Source organism: Nothoprocta perdicaria, unplaced genomic scaffold, assembly GCF_003342845.1.
Source record: "Nothoprocta perdicaria isolate Ctin4 unplaced genomic scaffold, notPer1 scaffold_33, whole genome shotgun sequence".
Taxonomy (NCBI): domain Eukaryota; kingdom Metazoa; phylum Chordata; class Aves; order Tinamiformes; family Tinamidae; genus Nothoprocta; species Nothoprocta perdicaria.
Genome location: NW_020455566.1, coordinates 2,079,540 through 2,096,608, shown reverse-complemented (window position 1 = coordinate 2,096,608; position 17,069 = coordinate 2,079,540). Strand labels below are relative to the sequence as shown.

The window sequence follows — 17,069 nt, the reverse complement described above, 5'->3', positions numbered from 1 at the left end:
GGCTCGCAAGGCTGCGAGGGAGCGACCCCCCCCCCCGGCCCGGGCTGGCACAGGGAGAGCCGAGGGGGGGGCGCAGCATGGCGGAGGCCGCGGAGGAGGAGGGAGCCGGAGCCTGCGCCAGGGTGAGTGAGGGGAGGGGGCGCGGGGAGGTCAAAGGGGAGGGGTCAAGGGGCGGGGGCATTCCCGGCCCCCCTCCCCGCCCCGGGCCGGTGGAGCCCCCCCCACCCCTGCCGTGCCCCTCGCGTCCGGAGCCGTCGAGGGACGGGCCTGGCTGCGGCCTCGTGTCCACGTGCGGCCCCGTGTCCACGTGCGGCCTCGTGTCCGCGTGCGGCCTCGTGTGCGGCCTCGTGTCCGCGTGCGGCCTCGACACCGCCTCAGCCTCGCGGCGTCGCCTCCCCACCCACCTCGCGCTCGGGGCCTCGGAGCATCCCAGGCATGGCAATGTACCAAGGGACACCCCGTCTTTAAAGCTGGGGGGCTGTCCAGTCCGTGTGCCGTAACCTGTGACAGAACTGAGGGAAATTAAGTTTTTTAGCAGCACTCCCGCTGATCTTGTGGTGGTTTGGGCCTCCTTCCTGCGAGCAGGTGGCTTTAGGTTGGAAACCTTGTTTTAGAGAGATCAAGTGTGAACCTGAGGTGCTGTGGAAGGGCCCGTCATCCGCTGCCAGTGCCTGAGCTGTCCGCTTCCCGTAGGGATGAGGAGCTTTCCAATCCCCAGCCTTGAGAACTGCCCAAATCTTCCTGCTCACTGTGTGAGAGAAGTTTCAGTTGCTGCATTATTTCAGGCAACGGGAAACTCGCTGCTGCTAAACAGAAGAGTTGACTCTCAAGAGCACAATTGGAGGAGCTCTTCACACGTTGTTCAGCTGCTCTGCAACTACGGAAAAGAGCATCGTAGTGTTAAACCCACGTCTTTCAGACATTTGTACTTCCATGTACCTACGAGTAATCCCAAAGAGCTTTGTGGAATTGCTCATAAATGTTCCTCAGGTTTTTTTAAGTCTCTTAAGACCAAGATTGCAGCTAACTGTAGGGTATTCAGAGAGAGGTGGCTGAAGGTGGGACAGTAACTTAGGAAATATTAAATAGAACTTCAGTACCAGTAAGTAAAATGTTAGAAGATATACAGACATGTACAGACATGTACAGATGTGCACTCAAGCTTTGGAACAGCTTGAGGCCACAGCAGCAAGCAAGTTGTCCTTGGAGGCTGTCAAGAAGAGCCTGGATGAACCAGGAACAACCTAGTGTGACGTTATAGCCAACCTTGGATCAGGATAGAGACTTTCCTTAGGTCCTTTCCAACCTAAGCTATCTTGTAATCTTAAGTAGCATCTTCTTCATTGGTATGAGGCAAAAAAAGGAAAAAATCACCAGGATAATCATGTAGTAGATGCTGAGTCCAGCAGGCTCCACGAATTTGGTTTCCCATGGCACATCATGGAGAGCGTCTCACGTGCTGTCATCTCTGGCAGCTTTCTAGATTCTTTGGCTTTAATTTGGGTGTAATGTCACTGTCTTGAACAGTTCACATTTTAAATAGAACGATCATTTATTTGCAACCGCACTGTCAACCCATTGAATTAGGTAGGACAGTTTGTGATGTTCAGTACTAAATGCTGGAATTTGAGACTTGGGCATGTGGAAATTAGTTTGGTGAGAATAGATAAGTGGATGGCCTATAGCAATATAACGTCTGTTTTTGAAATATTTTGAATTTTGCGTAGTTTTTCTTGTTTGTTTATTTTTGAAAACTGGCAGTAATTTATTTAATTTTTCATTACCATATTTGCTCTGTACTGTAGGTAAATGTTTTTAAATATGACAGACTGTAACTTAAATTTTACATTTGCTCTTTTTCACCCAGTTATTCTGAATGTTTGATGATCGGTCTAGGTTCCGAAAAATATTTACATTTCTCTTAAGACCTTGGAGAAGTTTATCCAAGACTCCCTGGCAGATGTTAGCACAGGAGAGTGCTGAGCCAGATACCCAGGCGCAGGAAGGCTGGATGTTTGTGGAAGATGCAGCGCTGCAGCGTGGCCTTGTTGTGCCCGTCCCATTGTGCCAGTGCTGAAATGCTCCTTACTGAACTGCACATGGTAAACGTAGGACCAATCATTGATTCTTGATTTTGCTTTCCTAGCAACCTACAGGGAAAGAGTTTAGAAATAAATGTATTTTCCATTTTCTCATCTTCATATTATAAGCTGTACCTGTCAAAGAGTTGTCCGTCCATTCTAGCTGAGGTTATTTGGACTCTTTCTACCATCAGTGAAAGAGATGGAGATCTCTGAAAGATCATCTGTGCAGTGCCAGGGCAGCATGGGTTGGTTGCCTTCTGAACTGCCTCCCCATTTCCACTGGAATTTCTTTCCAGCCTGACCAACTGACCTATAAAACTAATGTTTAGTTGCCTGAACACAGGTGAAAAGAAGAGATGGGTCAGTATTTCTTTTAATACCTCACTATGATAAGTGTTCGTTTCTTCGCAGGCACTTTGGGTTTGTGCAGAGTCTTGTTTGTTTAGGTAATAGGGCAGTTCTCAAGTGCTCCAGGGCAGGAGCTTGGCAGAGCTCTCATCACACAGTAGGAGTGCTTTTTCTGCCTGTTTTTACATGTGTTCAGGCATTTAATTCTGAAGAGCCTTGGATGCCTGTAATAGTACCTGCAAAGAAGGTGGAACCACCAAGTAAGGTGCCCATTCTAAGAACTACTCATTCATAGGAAAAAAAAATAGAAGAGCTACAAACAAGACTGGAATTGTAGCCATGTGAAAGAGAGAAATAACAGTTTTCGTAGGAGCAGGAAAGAAGACAGGCCAAAAAGAAACCAGTTGGGATACTTTGAAGAATACAGTAGAGTGGGTGACTTTATTTAAGGACAAAAACATTGAAGTAGAGGAAGCTGCTTATAGGTACAGGCTCCTGCTTTCACGCCCAATTGTTGCCAGCACGTAACTTGTATGAGAAGGGGAAAGAAAGCCTTGCAATACCTAATGGTAGATAACATATAAACCGTCCCACGGAGGAGGACTGATGCTCCCTGCTGTGCTTATCAGCAAGCAGAAGGTGCTACGTTTGCGAATTTTCCTGACTTGCACACAAAGCCATCTTGAGGCTTGTTGCAGATTATAATGAAAAGTGGACGGCTTGGGATTTATGCGTGTATCACTTTCTTTAAAGATTAGTTTGCTAAGAGTAACGTAGCTATTAGCAAAATAATGACTGAGATGGCTAATTGAGTAAATGAATGAGATATTGAGTAAACGGTTTTTTCCTGGATTGTAGTGTTCTGGTCCTCCAGCCCCAGATTGTTAACCTCAATGGTTTTTAGTGGTACTCTGTGCACTATTTTTTCCTTAAAGGACATGATGACTTTCTATTAATGACAGACTCAGCTTCTGAGTTAAATGGAATTAAGGGGATTTTGGGCTTTGCAGCGCATAATCTTCTAAATAAATTATAGCTACTCTTTTGAAATCTTTGGCCAAAATATTTCAGTATGTGTTTGTAATCTGGGAAATGCTGTCCTTCTTGTGGGGTGATAAAATTGGTAACTAAAGTGAAATATTTGGTTTGGAATAATTACTTGCTAGATATCACATCACAAGCATGTCTTGTTTGATGCAGACACCAGTCTGATTTTGGTTATATGTATGTGTAACTTTATTTACTTCAATTTAGCTTTTTTTTATTTTATTTTATTTTATTTATGCTGTGAGAATAGGAATTACCCTGATTTCAGTTCACTTAGAGATTTAGTGTGTCCAGTCTCCTGGTGTCACAGATTGTTTGTGTAAAGCTTTAAGCAGAATAAGTGCTCAGCACATAGCTAGGGAGGAGGGTTTGGAGGAAGAAGTTATAGGGTTTTTTCAAGAAAGCCTTACACGTGATGTCTTAGTTTGCTTTATTTGTGTTTTTGTGCATGTGTGTTTCTTAATTTGCAAAGCCTGTGCATTTGGCAGGCTTCAGATCCCAGTATCTTATTCTGGTGGCTTTGCAAAAACTGTTGCAAGCTGAAGCCTTCAGTATGAAGCCGGTTCCTTTTCAAAACTATTTGAGGAATGGGAGATGGGCAAGGATTTGTTTATAGGTATGGATTCAAAACACCAGAACACTGAGAAGAGATAAGACACCCTGTAACATTCTGTGTATTTGGCAGGCTGACCTGCTTGGCCTCATGCATTTCTGTAACACTGTTCAGCGTGTGTGTGTGCTTGGTAGATACGGAAGACACAGGTAAAAGGTGGCAGAGGTTTTGATTGGAATCGGATAGTCAGAAAACCCAGAAATGTCAAAAAAAAAAAAAAAATCTGGGACTAGGAAGGAGTAACTTTATGTGCTGAATTACCTGCTGGTATCTACCCGTGCAAATACAAAATGTTATCAGCACATGCCTTAATCTTATTATCAGAAACCTAAAAACTTAAGATGCAGAGACAACCTGTAATTGTATTCCTTGAGCCCTAAGGATCAGAAAAATGCCTGCCTTTGTCTTTTTGCGTGTATGGATGTTTGTTTGGATTTGCCTCTACATTCCCCCATCAGAGCATGCATCTATTTAGACTAAAGCAGTGACTGTAGCTAAAATCCAGGTGTCTCCGAAGCCCCCACATGCCCCCTCAAGCCCGAAGGCCGGAGCTCGCCCAAGCCATGAGGTTCCAGGGCTCCGCAGCCGCTCGCTCTGCATCCGTTCCCCACCGGTGCCGGCCGGCCGGCCTCGGGAGCCCAGCCGGCCGGGGCGGCTAGGGGGCTCTGCAGGCCGGCTCCGGCTCCGCGCGCCAGCTCTATGGCTCGCCTGACCCCGCCGGGTTCTCTTCCTGCCGCAGTGGCTCTTTTCCTGTAGCAGGTATCCGCAGCACCCGGCTCTTTGTTACCCTCTGCTCCTTCCTCCCTAGGTGCTCGGCAGGTAGGGCCCGCGCGGCTGCCGCGCTGCGCTGCGCACGCAGCTGCGGGCGAGAGCGGCCGCTCCATCCCGCTCGCGCCGCGCGCCCTTCCTCCCGGCGCGCTGCAGCGCAGCGCCCAGCAGCTCTCCTAGGGGTGTCATGTGTAAAAGGTCAGGGGACGCTTCCTCATCGTATTGCACCTCGTTCCAGAATAGGAATTATAAGCCAAATTACTTTAAAAATATATATATATGTATACACACACACACACACACACACACACACACATATATATATATATACATGCCTTAGGAGTCTATGAAATTCTGCGGTGGGGGGTGTATGCAGCATTCTATAGGAGTTCTCAAACAACAAACTGAGAAAATCTCCGCCTTTTATTCTTTTTTAATTGCATTATTCTTAACATCTCTGTTTCTTCTCCGCAGTTTGCTTATGGATGCACTAAACCCTAAGATCAGACTCCAAAAGGCTTGCTAGAAAGATATGTGCCTGTGTGTGTTAAGTTGTTACGATTCTTTTTTTCTTTAAAGTACTTCTTTATTTTGCATACGGAACAATATTGTAGCCACAGGGCAGCTTCTGCCTTTATATTGCGTCATAATAATTTATTGTTTGGTTCATGGGTGCTATGGCAACTTTGAATGATATTGTAGTATTTGAACAGGTTTTTTAGTTATTGCAAATCAGCACATTGTCTTAAACCATAAACGGTGTCCTTCTGTCACCCGCTCCAAGCAAAGAAGGGGTGAGTACTATGGATGTAACAATTTTCCCTGGTGTCTAGTGTGTAATTAGAACAAAATGTAGCAGTGTATCTAGCAGAATAATTTTTATAAAACAGACCTGTTTTTCTGTTTGTAAAAAATAGCTATTTTAAAGCAAACTCACTGTGTAATTTATTTTAGCAACAATAATTTCATTGAAGATTTTGTTGGACCAGATATAAAGCCTGACATTTTACTTTTTAATCTTTCACGTCTAGAAATACCTGACAGAATTTATCACCATTTTTGTGTTATTGTTTGTTTATTTTTTAAAACCTGAATAGACAAAAGATTGTTTTGTGTACTATTCTAGCTAGTGAGAAAGAACCACTAAGAAACACATATTCTAAAACATTTAATTTTGCTAATTCCATATCTAAGCTGTTTTCTTCTAAAAACTTAGGGAATGTTTACTATTATAAAAGCACTGATTATCGTTAAGTTAATCTCTGGCAAAATATTAACCAAGGTGTTTAAATGAATGTGTTATAAAGTATAGTAGTCAGGTGTTTTGTTTTAAAACTGGAAGTGTGTTTGAGGGCTATTTTGGGATTTTCAAGCCTAGAATATTGTAACAGAAACCTTGTCATTGTGCAGTAACCGAGGACTTAACCTGTGCTACGGAGGTGCCTCTTTCTAGATCTGTCTCAGAGGACCTGTAAGAAATAATGTTCCATGAATCAGTTACACATTTGCCTCTAGAGCACTTCTGTTCCTTTCTAATCATCACATCTTAAAAAATTAGAGCAGAAGAAATGAAAGGAGTTAAGAATGGATCACAGCTACTCAGAGGAGGAAATATTAGGACTGGTGAGAGAGGGATCTGCAAGGTAACTTTATCTAAATGTGATAATAGAATGATGTCAAAGTAGTAAATTTGGCATTATTACTTATATTTCTGCTTCCTAGTACAAGACCGTATTCTGGGGAGAGCCAACTCGTTTAAAACTTATAAAAGATGATATAATTTTTTGTTAATGTATGAAAATTCCTCCTGAGTGGCATTAAATAAGATCTTAATAGGATTCAAGAATGCAATAGAGTGTATATAAATGAGGAGAATAGTCCACATTATTTTGGAAAAAGCATGAAACCTACAAGTGTACCGCTTTATACAAGCGTAACATAAGGGAAAATAACATATGTAAAATAAACAGAATTAAATGTCTCTCCTTAAACCTTTTAGAAGGAAGAAAATTGCTTGAGATCTAAAGGTTCCCAAGGCAAACACATCACGTACTATTTTCATAGCCTCACAAAAGAAAGAGGAACAAAATCCCAAATAGTTTTTTTCTTTTCCCTAGGATGTCCTTGTGGTTGGGAAGTGTCTTGGATTCCTTCCAAGTAGATTGTAAGTGTTGTCCAAAATATTTATGGTAGTGCCTAATACCCACTTGCAGTTGGCCTCTTGTGCCAAGTTCAACCTTGCATTTCTTAGAATGAAACACAGAGTTTCAGACAGCAAAATTTCATCTTCTCCTAATAATTGGATTTCTGTTTTGTCACCTATTAATAAATCTATTATTAATGCCAGAGGAGGAGGAGGAAAGCCTAGTTTGGGGCATATAAAGTGCCCAGGTTTGTGATAGAACCTAGCACACTTCCCTGGAGGTATTCAGCAGCTCAAATGAGTCAAAAACTACTTTGATCTAAATTTACTTCAGCAAAGGCATTATCTCATACTTCGTGTGCACTTCTGTCACCCTACCAGCAAGGAAAGGATAAAAGAAGTCCAAGATGGGGAAAAATATATCAGCTATTGCCTGTTCATACAGAGGACTTCATACTCTGATGTTACAATCAAATGACAGCAAGTTCCTTTTATTGTTATTAAACAGGTTTTTGTCCTCCGCATCTTGTTTTAGCACTAAATACGACCAAAGTTTATGGCATTGGTTTTACATTAGTGTAAACTTAGGAGATTGCATGTGGTCTTGTAGAGCAACATTAAACTTGCATCTCCTGAGACACTCCTAGTCCCATTATAGCAGTAAGAGAACTCAGGCCTTGCAGACCTTCCTGGAAGGTGGTTGCTTGCTCTTTTTTCCCTCTAGACAATTATAACGAATGTGACTTTTCCAGCCACAACTCTCTCTGCTCCCAGAAACTGGCAAGTTTGGTTTTTAAAGTGCAATATTTGAGTTGTCTTGAAATTCAGTGCTGGACAGGGCCTCACTAGAGCTCAGTTCCACATTTGTCAAGTTAGGTCAAAGGAGCTAAGTCCCTGTTATGGACTTGTAGGAGAGGTTGGATGGAGACTGGTGGATTCTCTCTGCCATCAACTGCATCCTAGGACAATTTACTGTCATCCTTGTCCACTAAGGAGCTGATAGTTCCCCATTTCAGTCCTGTGGCATCCCCAGTTCATCAACTACATGGTTTGGGTTCAAAGAAAATAGAGATTATCGCTTTGTTTTCAAATCCCATTACTTCCCTTAAGATGGTTTAAGAATTGATGTGTAAGCAGGATCTACCAGGAAAGAAAACTTAGAGCTGGAGGTGCAGAGAAAGACGAGGTGACTGAAATGAATTATTGTTACCATTGGCATTGTTCTGTTTATGATGGTTACATGAAATGAAAACTTGCACAGAGCAGAAAAGGGCTGAATGCTTTTGGTGTGGGATCTTGACCTGATAGAAATATCTCCTGTAGAAGTGAACGGTTTGACATTTCCTTCCCTCTCCCTCACTTTTTCTGGATAGGAATACTAATTCCAAACTTTGTGTGCTTTTTCTATGTACTTCTTAGGATAAATGACACTTTTTAGTGAGGTAACAGTCTGAATTCACAGAATTTTGCTTGGACAGGAAAGGATGGAGGAGGAATTGTGATTTTTTTTTGTGAATTTGTTTTTGATAGGATACATTTAAACAATGTACTTCTCAGCTGAGCAAGATAATGATATAGTGCTTTCCTCTTTACAGTTTGAAGATAAATCTGATGCAGTATTTGATATTACAGAGAAATGTAAGTATTTTTATTTATATATGGTCATAGTTCAATAAAACACCGCGTAGACATACACTGCTGTCAAAAAGACTGTTTTACTCTTCTCCCAACCCTTGTCTTCATTCCTTCTCTGCACTGCCTTCTCCACAAATACTGCTCATGAAATGAGTGAAAAATAGTGCCCTTTATTCCTGCATTGGTTTTACTAGGTTCAGTTTCTGCTGTACCCTGTGGTGAATAGGGCAGAAATGCTTCTTGTGTCAACAGCATTTTATGAGTGATGTTGACCCAAGACCCCTTAAAAGGGTCCAAGGAATTATGGCTTTAGGCAGATTAGCAAAGGACATTTATACATGTGCTTTGTTACCCAGAAAGTCTGTGGTTTGGGTGACTGTTGACCAATATTTTTTTTTTCTTCCTAGGTGGTGAAATCCTGGATGCAGAAATGTCTGAGGACACTGACCACAACTTAACACCTGCCCTCGACAGCATATCTTATGGAATACAGAATCAAACAGGATCTGAAAACTCACTGCTGGATGATGATGACGATGACGATGATGATTACTTTCTGAACTCGGGGGATCTTGCAGGCATACCTGTTGTTGGGAGTGACAATGAAGACGATCAAAATTTCACTCCAAAAGACACTCTTTCTTCCCCAATTCATGCTGAAGACCATTTGGAAGAGGGCAAGAGAGTTACAGAGCATGAATTGGACAGTGAAAAAGAAATTCATATTCAAAATGCAATCCAAAAGGATCTTTCTTCTCCATATGAAAAGGGTCCCGTATTTAAATCACTTCGAAAAGATTTTAGCATAACGAGAGATAATGGCAAAGAGACTTTTTCCACAAAGGACAAAAATAGAGAAGGACATTTTCAAGAACGTGAAAAACGGTTGGAAAAAATCCCTAAAGATATGGATTCTAGATTGAAAAGCAGTTTTCTTGACAAAGCAGGTAACTTGACATCGTAGATCCAGCTGCCCAGAAAAGAGGAAGCAGAAAAGGAGATAGAAATTAGTGATAGAGCTAGTTGCTGAACATCTCATCTTACCAAAGATAATTCGCCTAGTTATATGTCGGGAAGCACTTTATTAAGAACCCTAAAATATAGTGAATTCTGTATTAGGACTGGGATTTGCAAAAGGTCCTGACAGCATTAGTGGCTCTCGTCCTCCACAGCTCGTGTCAAAGCGTCACCATATCCTTTGTTGTGGTGTTTCACTAAACCAGGCTGGGTGACACTGGAAACTTCCTTCTGTTTGTCTGGCACTTTTTTATAAACCTTGCAATTCCTTAAAAGAAAAGAGGATGAGGTTATTTAGTTTAAGCAGGTGATCAAGAAAGATTTCTTCAGAGTAGAGCACCAGTCCTTCATTTAGTATGAGGGTACTTAAAGCCCTATGCATTGCATAGTGGCATCAAGGAAAGGATTACGAGAAATTTATTAGTGTCTGCAGGAAGACAGCCAAGGAGTAACCTGAGATCCACTTTTCCTGGGAGGCAGCTCTCCTTTTCCCTCAGATACTTGTTTCTTTGACTTTGTCCAACAGAGAGAGAAGCAAAGATGCCCATAATCCGTTTCTCGTTTGAGGGAGCCTGGAAGACACCCGATAGTCTTGCTGCCCACATATGTTTTTTGATTTCCCAAGCTCTGATAGTTACAGTAGAACAGTAAATGAGTTAAAAGGGGTAACTAGAACTAGACTAGAACATGGGATTTAATTTTATTCAGAATACCGGAGAAATGGAGGGAAGGGTAGATAGTGAGAAGCTCCTCTCTATTTGTCAATATTCACAGCTTACAAAATTCAAATACCAGAATTGTGTGCTTCATGACAGCATCTTATATTCAGTGCTTCCAGTTTCCACAGATGATATATCGAGGAGCAATACAGAGGCTTTTAAAATAAACAGGAGTTAAAGATGTTACGTTCAGGTGGAAATAAAGTACAAAATATTTCTGTGCAAAAGATATCTTTCAGAAAAATTGCACACACCTACAATCATGGCTACAAGCTGTGCAGCCTCAAAGAGAATAGTCAATAATTGGAAAAGACATACTAAATGCTCGTGGTCTTTCTATTTAGTAACAAATTCAATAATTGTCAATATATTAAAAAGATAACATGCTTAAAAAAACAAAGCAACTTTTATCGTTGGTAAGTTATTGTTCCCTGATAGGAGGGGAAGAGGCAAAAGATCAGAACAGTGAAGAAAAGAATGGAATTTGTTGCTTGGAAAAAAAGGTATTTTCTGATGTACATGTAGAAACATGATAGATTTCAGAACTCATTGGGATGTAGGAAATTCCAAGTGAACAATTCTGCTTCAGAGTTTTGCAGCCACTTTTCTGGAATAGGAAAATAATGAGCCTGCAGGATAATAAAATTGTCAGCTCATTTTGAGCCTTACCTTCTTGTTTGCAGGGAAGGGAAAGGGTGTTGTTTAATACTCTGAGGTGCTGACAGACTATGGGGTTGGGGATTAGTATGAGACTCTAGATAGTTTTAAAGGAAATTCTTTGGAATCTGTATTCATTTATATTTAATGTATATGTTTTCCTCAGTTCATAATCAAGTAGAAGAAACATTACGGACGCAGTTAGCGCCACAAACTCCAGAAACTAACTTCAGGGTAAGCTATAGATCTTTCAAACACTTTTGCAAGTGTAGCAATATACTTGGAATAATTCAAAATACTTATTTTATATTTGAGTGTAAATCTGAGTTTCAAGACAACTGATCTTCTGACTCTTAGACATCTTTGCTACTTAAACAGTCTGCATATAATTTTGTACAAATTTGCTGAACCTCTCTTTGGATTGAGGATTCTTTTGATAACCACTTCCGTACTCAGCATGGTCTGACAGTGACTGGTGAGCCGAAGCTAGACCTGGATGCATCCATCTGACCTGCTGCCTTTTTTTCCAGATGAGACAGGGAACAGCTGTATCAACAAGACTCTGTCCAAACAACCGAGTGCCCCTGACAACCAACCTAGAGAACTGGGTGGATTCTGCATTGTCCAAAGGAGTCAAAAAGATTGGGGGTGGGTGGCAAAGGGTGCTGCCCTTCATTTCTCCCACCCTCCAGTAGCAGGACCCATTTCTCTTGGTCTGCAACAGAAACTCCCCCTTGGCAGCAGCCCAACTCTTTATGGCAGATGCAGGAGGGTGAATTCTTTTTCATATTATTGTTTCAGGAGTCTAGCTACCTATTTTCTAGTAAGGACTCTATTGGACAAGAGCTGGGGAATTCCTTTGCACCAAATATTAGAATTAAGGAGGAGCCTTTGGATGACGAATATGATAAAGCTATGGCCCCACAGCAGGGACTATTAGACAAAATTAAAGATGAACCTGATAATTCTGAGGTAAGTTTCCCATTGCATTTCTCATTTTGGTCTGACAAATGACCGCATAAGCTGGACAGAAATTCAGCATTTTATTTGATTTATTGCCCCCAAAATAACTTGAAGATTATAGTTTAGTAGAAGGATTTTTTTTCCCTCTTATACTACCATGAAACCCTAAACCCCAACTTTTTGATACTGTGTTACCATGTCACTGAAAATGTTATGTTTTTCAGTTAGAGACGAAAGAGACTTCTCTGAAAGTCTCATTATTGAATCTTTGGCAATATAAACACTTTATTTCAACTCATTCTTGCTAGAAAATCATGCATTGCTGAATATTTTGTGAGATGTCACAGCTAAGAGCTGTGTGGTTTGGAAAAAACTGCTCCTTTTACTTCCTTCCTAAAGGTTATCTATATGAACACAGTGGCTAGTTATTTGTTTGCTTTTGAAATTAATACATGCAGGTCTTACCAAAATACTTAAATACATACAGACCAGTGAAGGAAATTTAAACATATTTACATGACTTTCTTATTTGCGACTAATATTTTTTTATGGTGAAGAAGGTAAGAGTCCAATGATTCAAAATGGAGAAAGACTGACCTGTTGGATTGTGTGGTGCTGGGGTGAGGTTCCTTGAGTTCTAACCTTCCCTTGCCACTGGTTTGCTTTGTGATCCCCAGGAAATCATTTCTGTTTCAGTTCCTGTCTCCTCCCTCATAATATTTGGGTTTCATGCCAAAATTGCAAGATACTGCCCATTTTTGGCACAGTGTGAACTGTAGTGCTCAACTGTTCAGTTTGGTCATGTGAACAGAGATGTGATTTATCTTTCCTGCCCTTGGCCTTTCAAAGGGAGGAATACAGGCTTAAGCTAAGTGTTTAGAGTGTCTTCCTACTCAATTAAAAGCAGAGTTGTGTGATCCCACTTGCCTTGACACTTAAGCTTTGAAGTTCTCATTCAGGCATTAGTTTTTGTAGTACCATTCTGTGTACTTTGGTATTATTTTCTCTTTTGGGGCCAGTCTTCTCCCACTACCAACTGCGTGTTCAAACCATTCAGATTTCACTGCCCTTCAGTGTCACGAGGTTGTTTTAATTTTTCCTAAAATATATATAATGTCAAATTGTATATAGGTGAGTTAAACCTATCTATTCTTTTGCCCTCCAAGATGGCATCTGGTATTTGGATTTGTGTGGAATGCAATGCAGTATGTCTGTGACTGTCAAAGATCATGTTAATGAGTAAAAGTGAAGATCTGGGGAGTTTAAATCAAATGCCTTATTGTTCAAAATACTAATTCCTTTGAGTAAAATCCTGTAATTATCACCTCTCCTTTATACTAGAAAAATATGAGAACTGAGGAGGTTTCATTTTTGTTTTGCTTTAAATCAGAATTAGTGTTTTGTTTTGTTTTCATGCATTCCTTGCTATGACCTGTAGTTGGAGCTGGAGCTTCTTCGCTTCCAGCACTTCCAGCTTTTTCACAGATGTGAAACTCTGCCTGGCGACTCGTGGTTGAAGTCAGGATTATTTGGTTCTATTTCTATTCCTGGTATTGACTAGGATATGGTGTTTAAGTTGTAATACTAAAAAAACACAGTGCTTTAAACCCCAGTATCATGACATGCCCACGCACAGCTTAAAACTGTGTTTTACTAGAGATTTGAATGCTTCAATCTGATAGTTTACTTGGTTAACAAGTACCATTGACTGTTCTTCTGGGAAACCTCTCGAGAAATAATTTGGTTGTCTTAGTACAGAAACTTGTAATTTTCCCAAATGAGTAACCAAATGTTAAATTTTAGCAGATATTATGTGGAGGTGAGGGTGTATTTTAAGAGATGGCTTAAGCTAAGGGAGCGTTCACTGCCACTGAAAAGCAAGAAATTATTTTTGCCTGGGAATGCTGAATTGACTTACCTTGCAGTCACAGCAGCTGTTCATTTACTGCAGTCATAGTATGACACCATACCCTTCCTTTTCTCAAATAGCTGTAAGTAGGTTAAGTCTTACCAACTCTGTAGTTCCAAGAGATTATTGGTTTTGACCTATTAAGATGTGAATATGGACTGTTAGAAGCTACTTTATGGTTTAGATTTCTGGAGAAAACACCAGCAGGAAGCCCGGTGTCGAAGTATGAATAGCTGCTGTGAGCAAGCTAGTGATTTATAGTATGTCAGCTCTTCCACAAGAGACTGTCTGTAGAGATTTCCTTATTCTGTAGTAAATGCAGGGCTTTTCAAACCCTCTTGCTGAGGCCAGTCTAAGCGAGGACTGTTAGAGTCTGCTTGTAGCCACGCCAGCCTCGTACAGCTGGCTCAGGGAACTAAGCTGGCCAAGCAAACAAACAAACAGACTGCAATAAAACCAGTGACATTTTGGCTGGCTCAGCTCCGTCAACCAGTTCGGCGTCGAGGCCCAGAACAGGTCTTGGGGCAGAACCGTGGATATTTCATTTTATAACTTCTCAGCCTGCCATGAAGTTTCACCTTAGGCTCCTCCAAGGTACTTAAGATAATGAAGTACGGAGTACTTCTGATGGTCTAGGTCATAGGCTCTATCTTGTTGTTATTGTCCATAAATTTGAAAATAAAACTTTTTTTTCATCGAGTAAGGATAAAGACTGCAAATAGTAAAGCACTTCTGAATGGAAGGTTCCTTGCAAATAGAAAGCAGGGATATTTAAAGTTTTGCCTACACCAAATTCAAAAGAGTATGGAGTGCAGCTGGAAAGGGGAATGCATCGTGCCGGTGCTTTTCCACGTGTCGGTCTCGGTTGTATGCTGCAAACTTCGGAGCAGGTTGTGTGTGCTACCACAGCACAGCAACGTCTGTAAGCCTGGTCTGTGGAAAAGACTTAGAAGATTCATTCTTACTTTCCTGGACCTTATATTCAGTACAGCATTATGAAAGAATGGAAATCGTGTAACCTGTTATTACATGTATGTATTTGTTCTCCTTTTCCTTTCCCTTTGTTTTAGGAGTACGGCCAACAGCCAAAAACTCAGGAAGGGGAGCTGAAAATCAGTGCTGTATTTTCAGTCAGTGGCAGTCCTCTTGGTAAGGAATAGGCAAGACTAACTTTATTTAAATCTATAAAATATCACTTTTGCAAATGGTCTTGCAGAGGAGTCTACGTTTCATTTGTTATGTGTAAGCCCAGTAGAAGAAAAGAACTAGTTTGGTTTAGAGACAATGAAATTCAACAATTGTAAAATACTTACCTTTTTGAAGCAAAGGAGAATTGATTTTGAAAGGGGTGTTGAAAGCACAGTAGTAATTTCAGCAGTAGTTGATGCCATCTTTTCTGCAGAAAGCCAGTGCAGGACATGTATTTGTAGAGATTTCTTTCGCTTTTTAATGCTCCCTTAGATCCCGACAGTCTAAAGCAAGTCATAGGCTTGTGCTTGCCCCCTGCACAACAGTGAATGATCTGCAATATATATATAACAGTTACTCAGTGTTTTCTCTTGTTATTTTTTTTTTAGCTCCACAGTTGTCGTCAGGTTTCCAGCCTGCTGCGGCATCCTCTGGCATGAGTAAAATGCTTCCTTCAGTTCCAACCACAGCTGTTCGGGTTTCCTGTTCTGGCTGTAAAAAAATCCTCCAGAAGGGGCAAACTGCATACCAGAGGAAAGGCTCTACTCAGCTCTTCTGCTCCACACTGTGCCTCACTGGATACACTGTTCCAGCTTCTCGCCCACCAGCTTCTACCAAGAAAACCTGCTCAAGCTGCTCAAAGTAGGACACTACTTTAACTTGCTCTAGCAATAATTGATATTCAAGAAAAAAACAAAAAGTTTCAATTATTTTCTTATACAACATGCTGTTTTTCTAATGCCTGCTTCTTTTGTTGAGCTTCCCTGCAAAGCGTTCTGGCTTATACTGTTATTTGTTGGTCAAATAATACTTTGAGTACTGTTTCGTGAATTGGATTTTGCATACACATAGATCTGCCTGGCAGGAAAAGTTAAAAAAGAACTTGAGTACTTTGATCATCATCATCAAAAAAAATTAATTCAGCCCCTTCTAGAAAGAGAGTGTTTGGTCTGCAACAAAAGAAAGGAGAGCAGCTTGGCATGAAAACATTATTCTTCACCTCTTTATTTGTTTTTGTATATTTTTTCCCTCCATAGAGACATTCTAAATCCAAAGGATGTAATCACTGCCCAGTTTGACAGTACAAATTCCAGTAAAGATTTCTGCAGCCAGTCCTGTCTTTCCACATACGAACTGAAGAGGAAGCCTGTGGTTACTATTCACACTAACAGCATTTCAACCAAGTGCAGCATGTGCCAGAAAAATGCAGTGGTAAGTGCAAATTCCTTTTTCCTCTGATTTTCTTTCAGATCAGAACAACTTGATATCCTACAGATCAACTATTCTATACTCTTTCTATTCTTATTATATGTCTTTGCATTATTTAGATTAGACATGAAGTGAATTACCAGAATGTTGTCCACAAGCTCTGCAGTGATGCCTGCTTCTCCAAGTTCCGCTCAGCTAATAATTTGACCATGAACTGCTGTGAGAACTGTGGGGGCTACTGTTACAGTGGATCCGGCCAGTGTCACATGCTTCAAATAGAGGGACAGTCAAAGAAGTTCTGCAGTTCAACGTGTGTTACAGCATACAAGCAGGTATATTTTGACACTTCAAATACTAAAAGTATGTCCTTGAATTTTGAGTATTTTAAGAAATAGATGCTAAAATATTAGTTGATAACTTTAGTTACTAGCTTGTTCCTTTTCCTATTTGCTCCTTAATTTTTGACCTAACTTATTGCTTTGTTTTCCTATACTGGAGGGAGCATTCTGACAGTTGTATTATGATTATTTCCAGATTTTTAATGATTCTTTAAATATTTAGAAATTTATATTCTATTTTGTTCTTCTGTGAAAACATTTATTTTTTTAAAGGCACAGTAATAAAATGATAGTAAAATGATCAGGTACAGTACCTCTCAAACTATTTTCCAAAAGTAAAAACATTTCAGTGATCATGTAAACACCCATATATAGTAAGGCTATCAAAAAATAGACTTATTTCTGTGAATCTCTTTAAAAAGAAAAAAAAG

The 17,069-nt window shown here is 40.6% G+C and overlaps 1 protein-coding gene across 4 annotated transcripts in view; it reads left to right on the top strand.

The window, feature by feature from the left end:
- Window positions 1–77: 77 nt before the first annotated feature.
- LOC112950710 (zinc finger MYM-type protein 4) overlaps window positions 78–17,069 on the top strand; it is a 31,856-nt gene continuing 14,864 nt past the window's right edge. Inside the window, exons 1-9 of one of the 4 annotated variants that reach the window (XM_026043318.1) lie at window positions 78–122; window positions 8,599–8,641; window positions 9,046–9,585; window positions 11,198–11,265; window positions 11,833–12,003; window positions 14,974–15,052; window positions 15,481–15,733; window positions 16,129–16,303; window positions 16,420–16,632. In XM_026043318.1, coding sequence (XP_025899103.1) covers window positions 78–122; window positions 8,599–8,641; window positions 9,046–9,585; window positions 11,198–11,265; window positions 11,833–12,003; window positions 14,974–15,052; window positions 15,481–15,733; window positions 16,129–16,303; window positions 16,420–16,632 — 1,587 coding nt within the window. Of the gene's footprint in view, window positions 123–8,598; window positions 8,642–9,045; window positions 9,586–11,197; window positions 11,266–11,832; window positions 12,004–14,973; window positions 15,053–15,480; window positions 15,734–16,128; window positions 16,304–16,419; window positions 16,633–17,069 lie in introns of those variants that run through there. The other 3 variants (XM_026043320.1, XM_026043321.1, XM_026043322.1) reach the window with 3 other exon arrangements.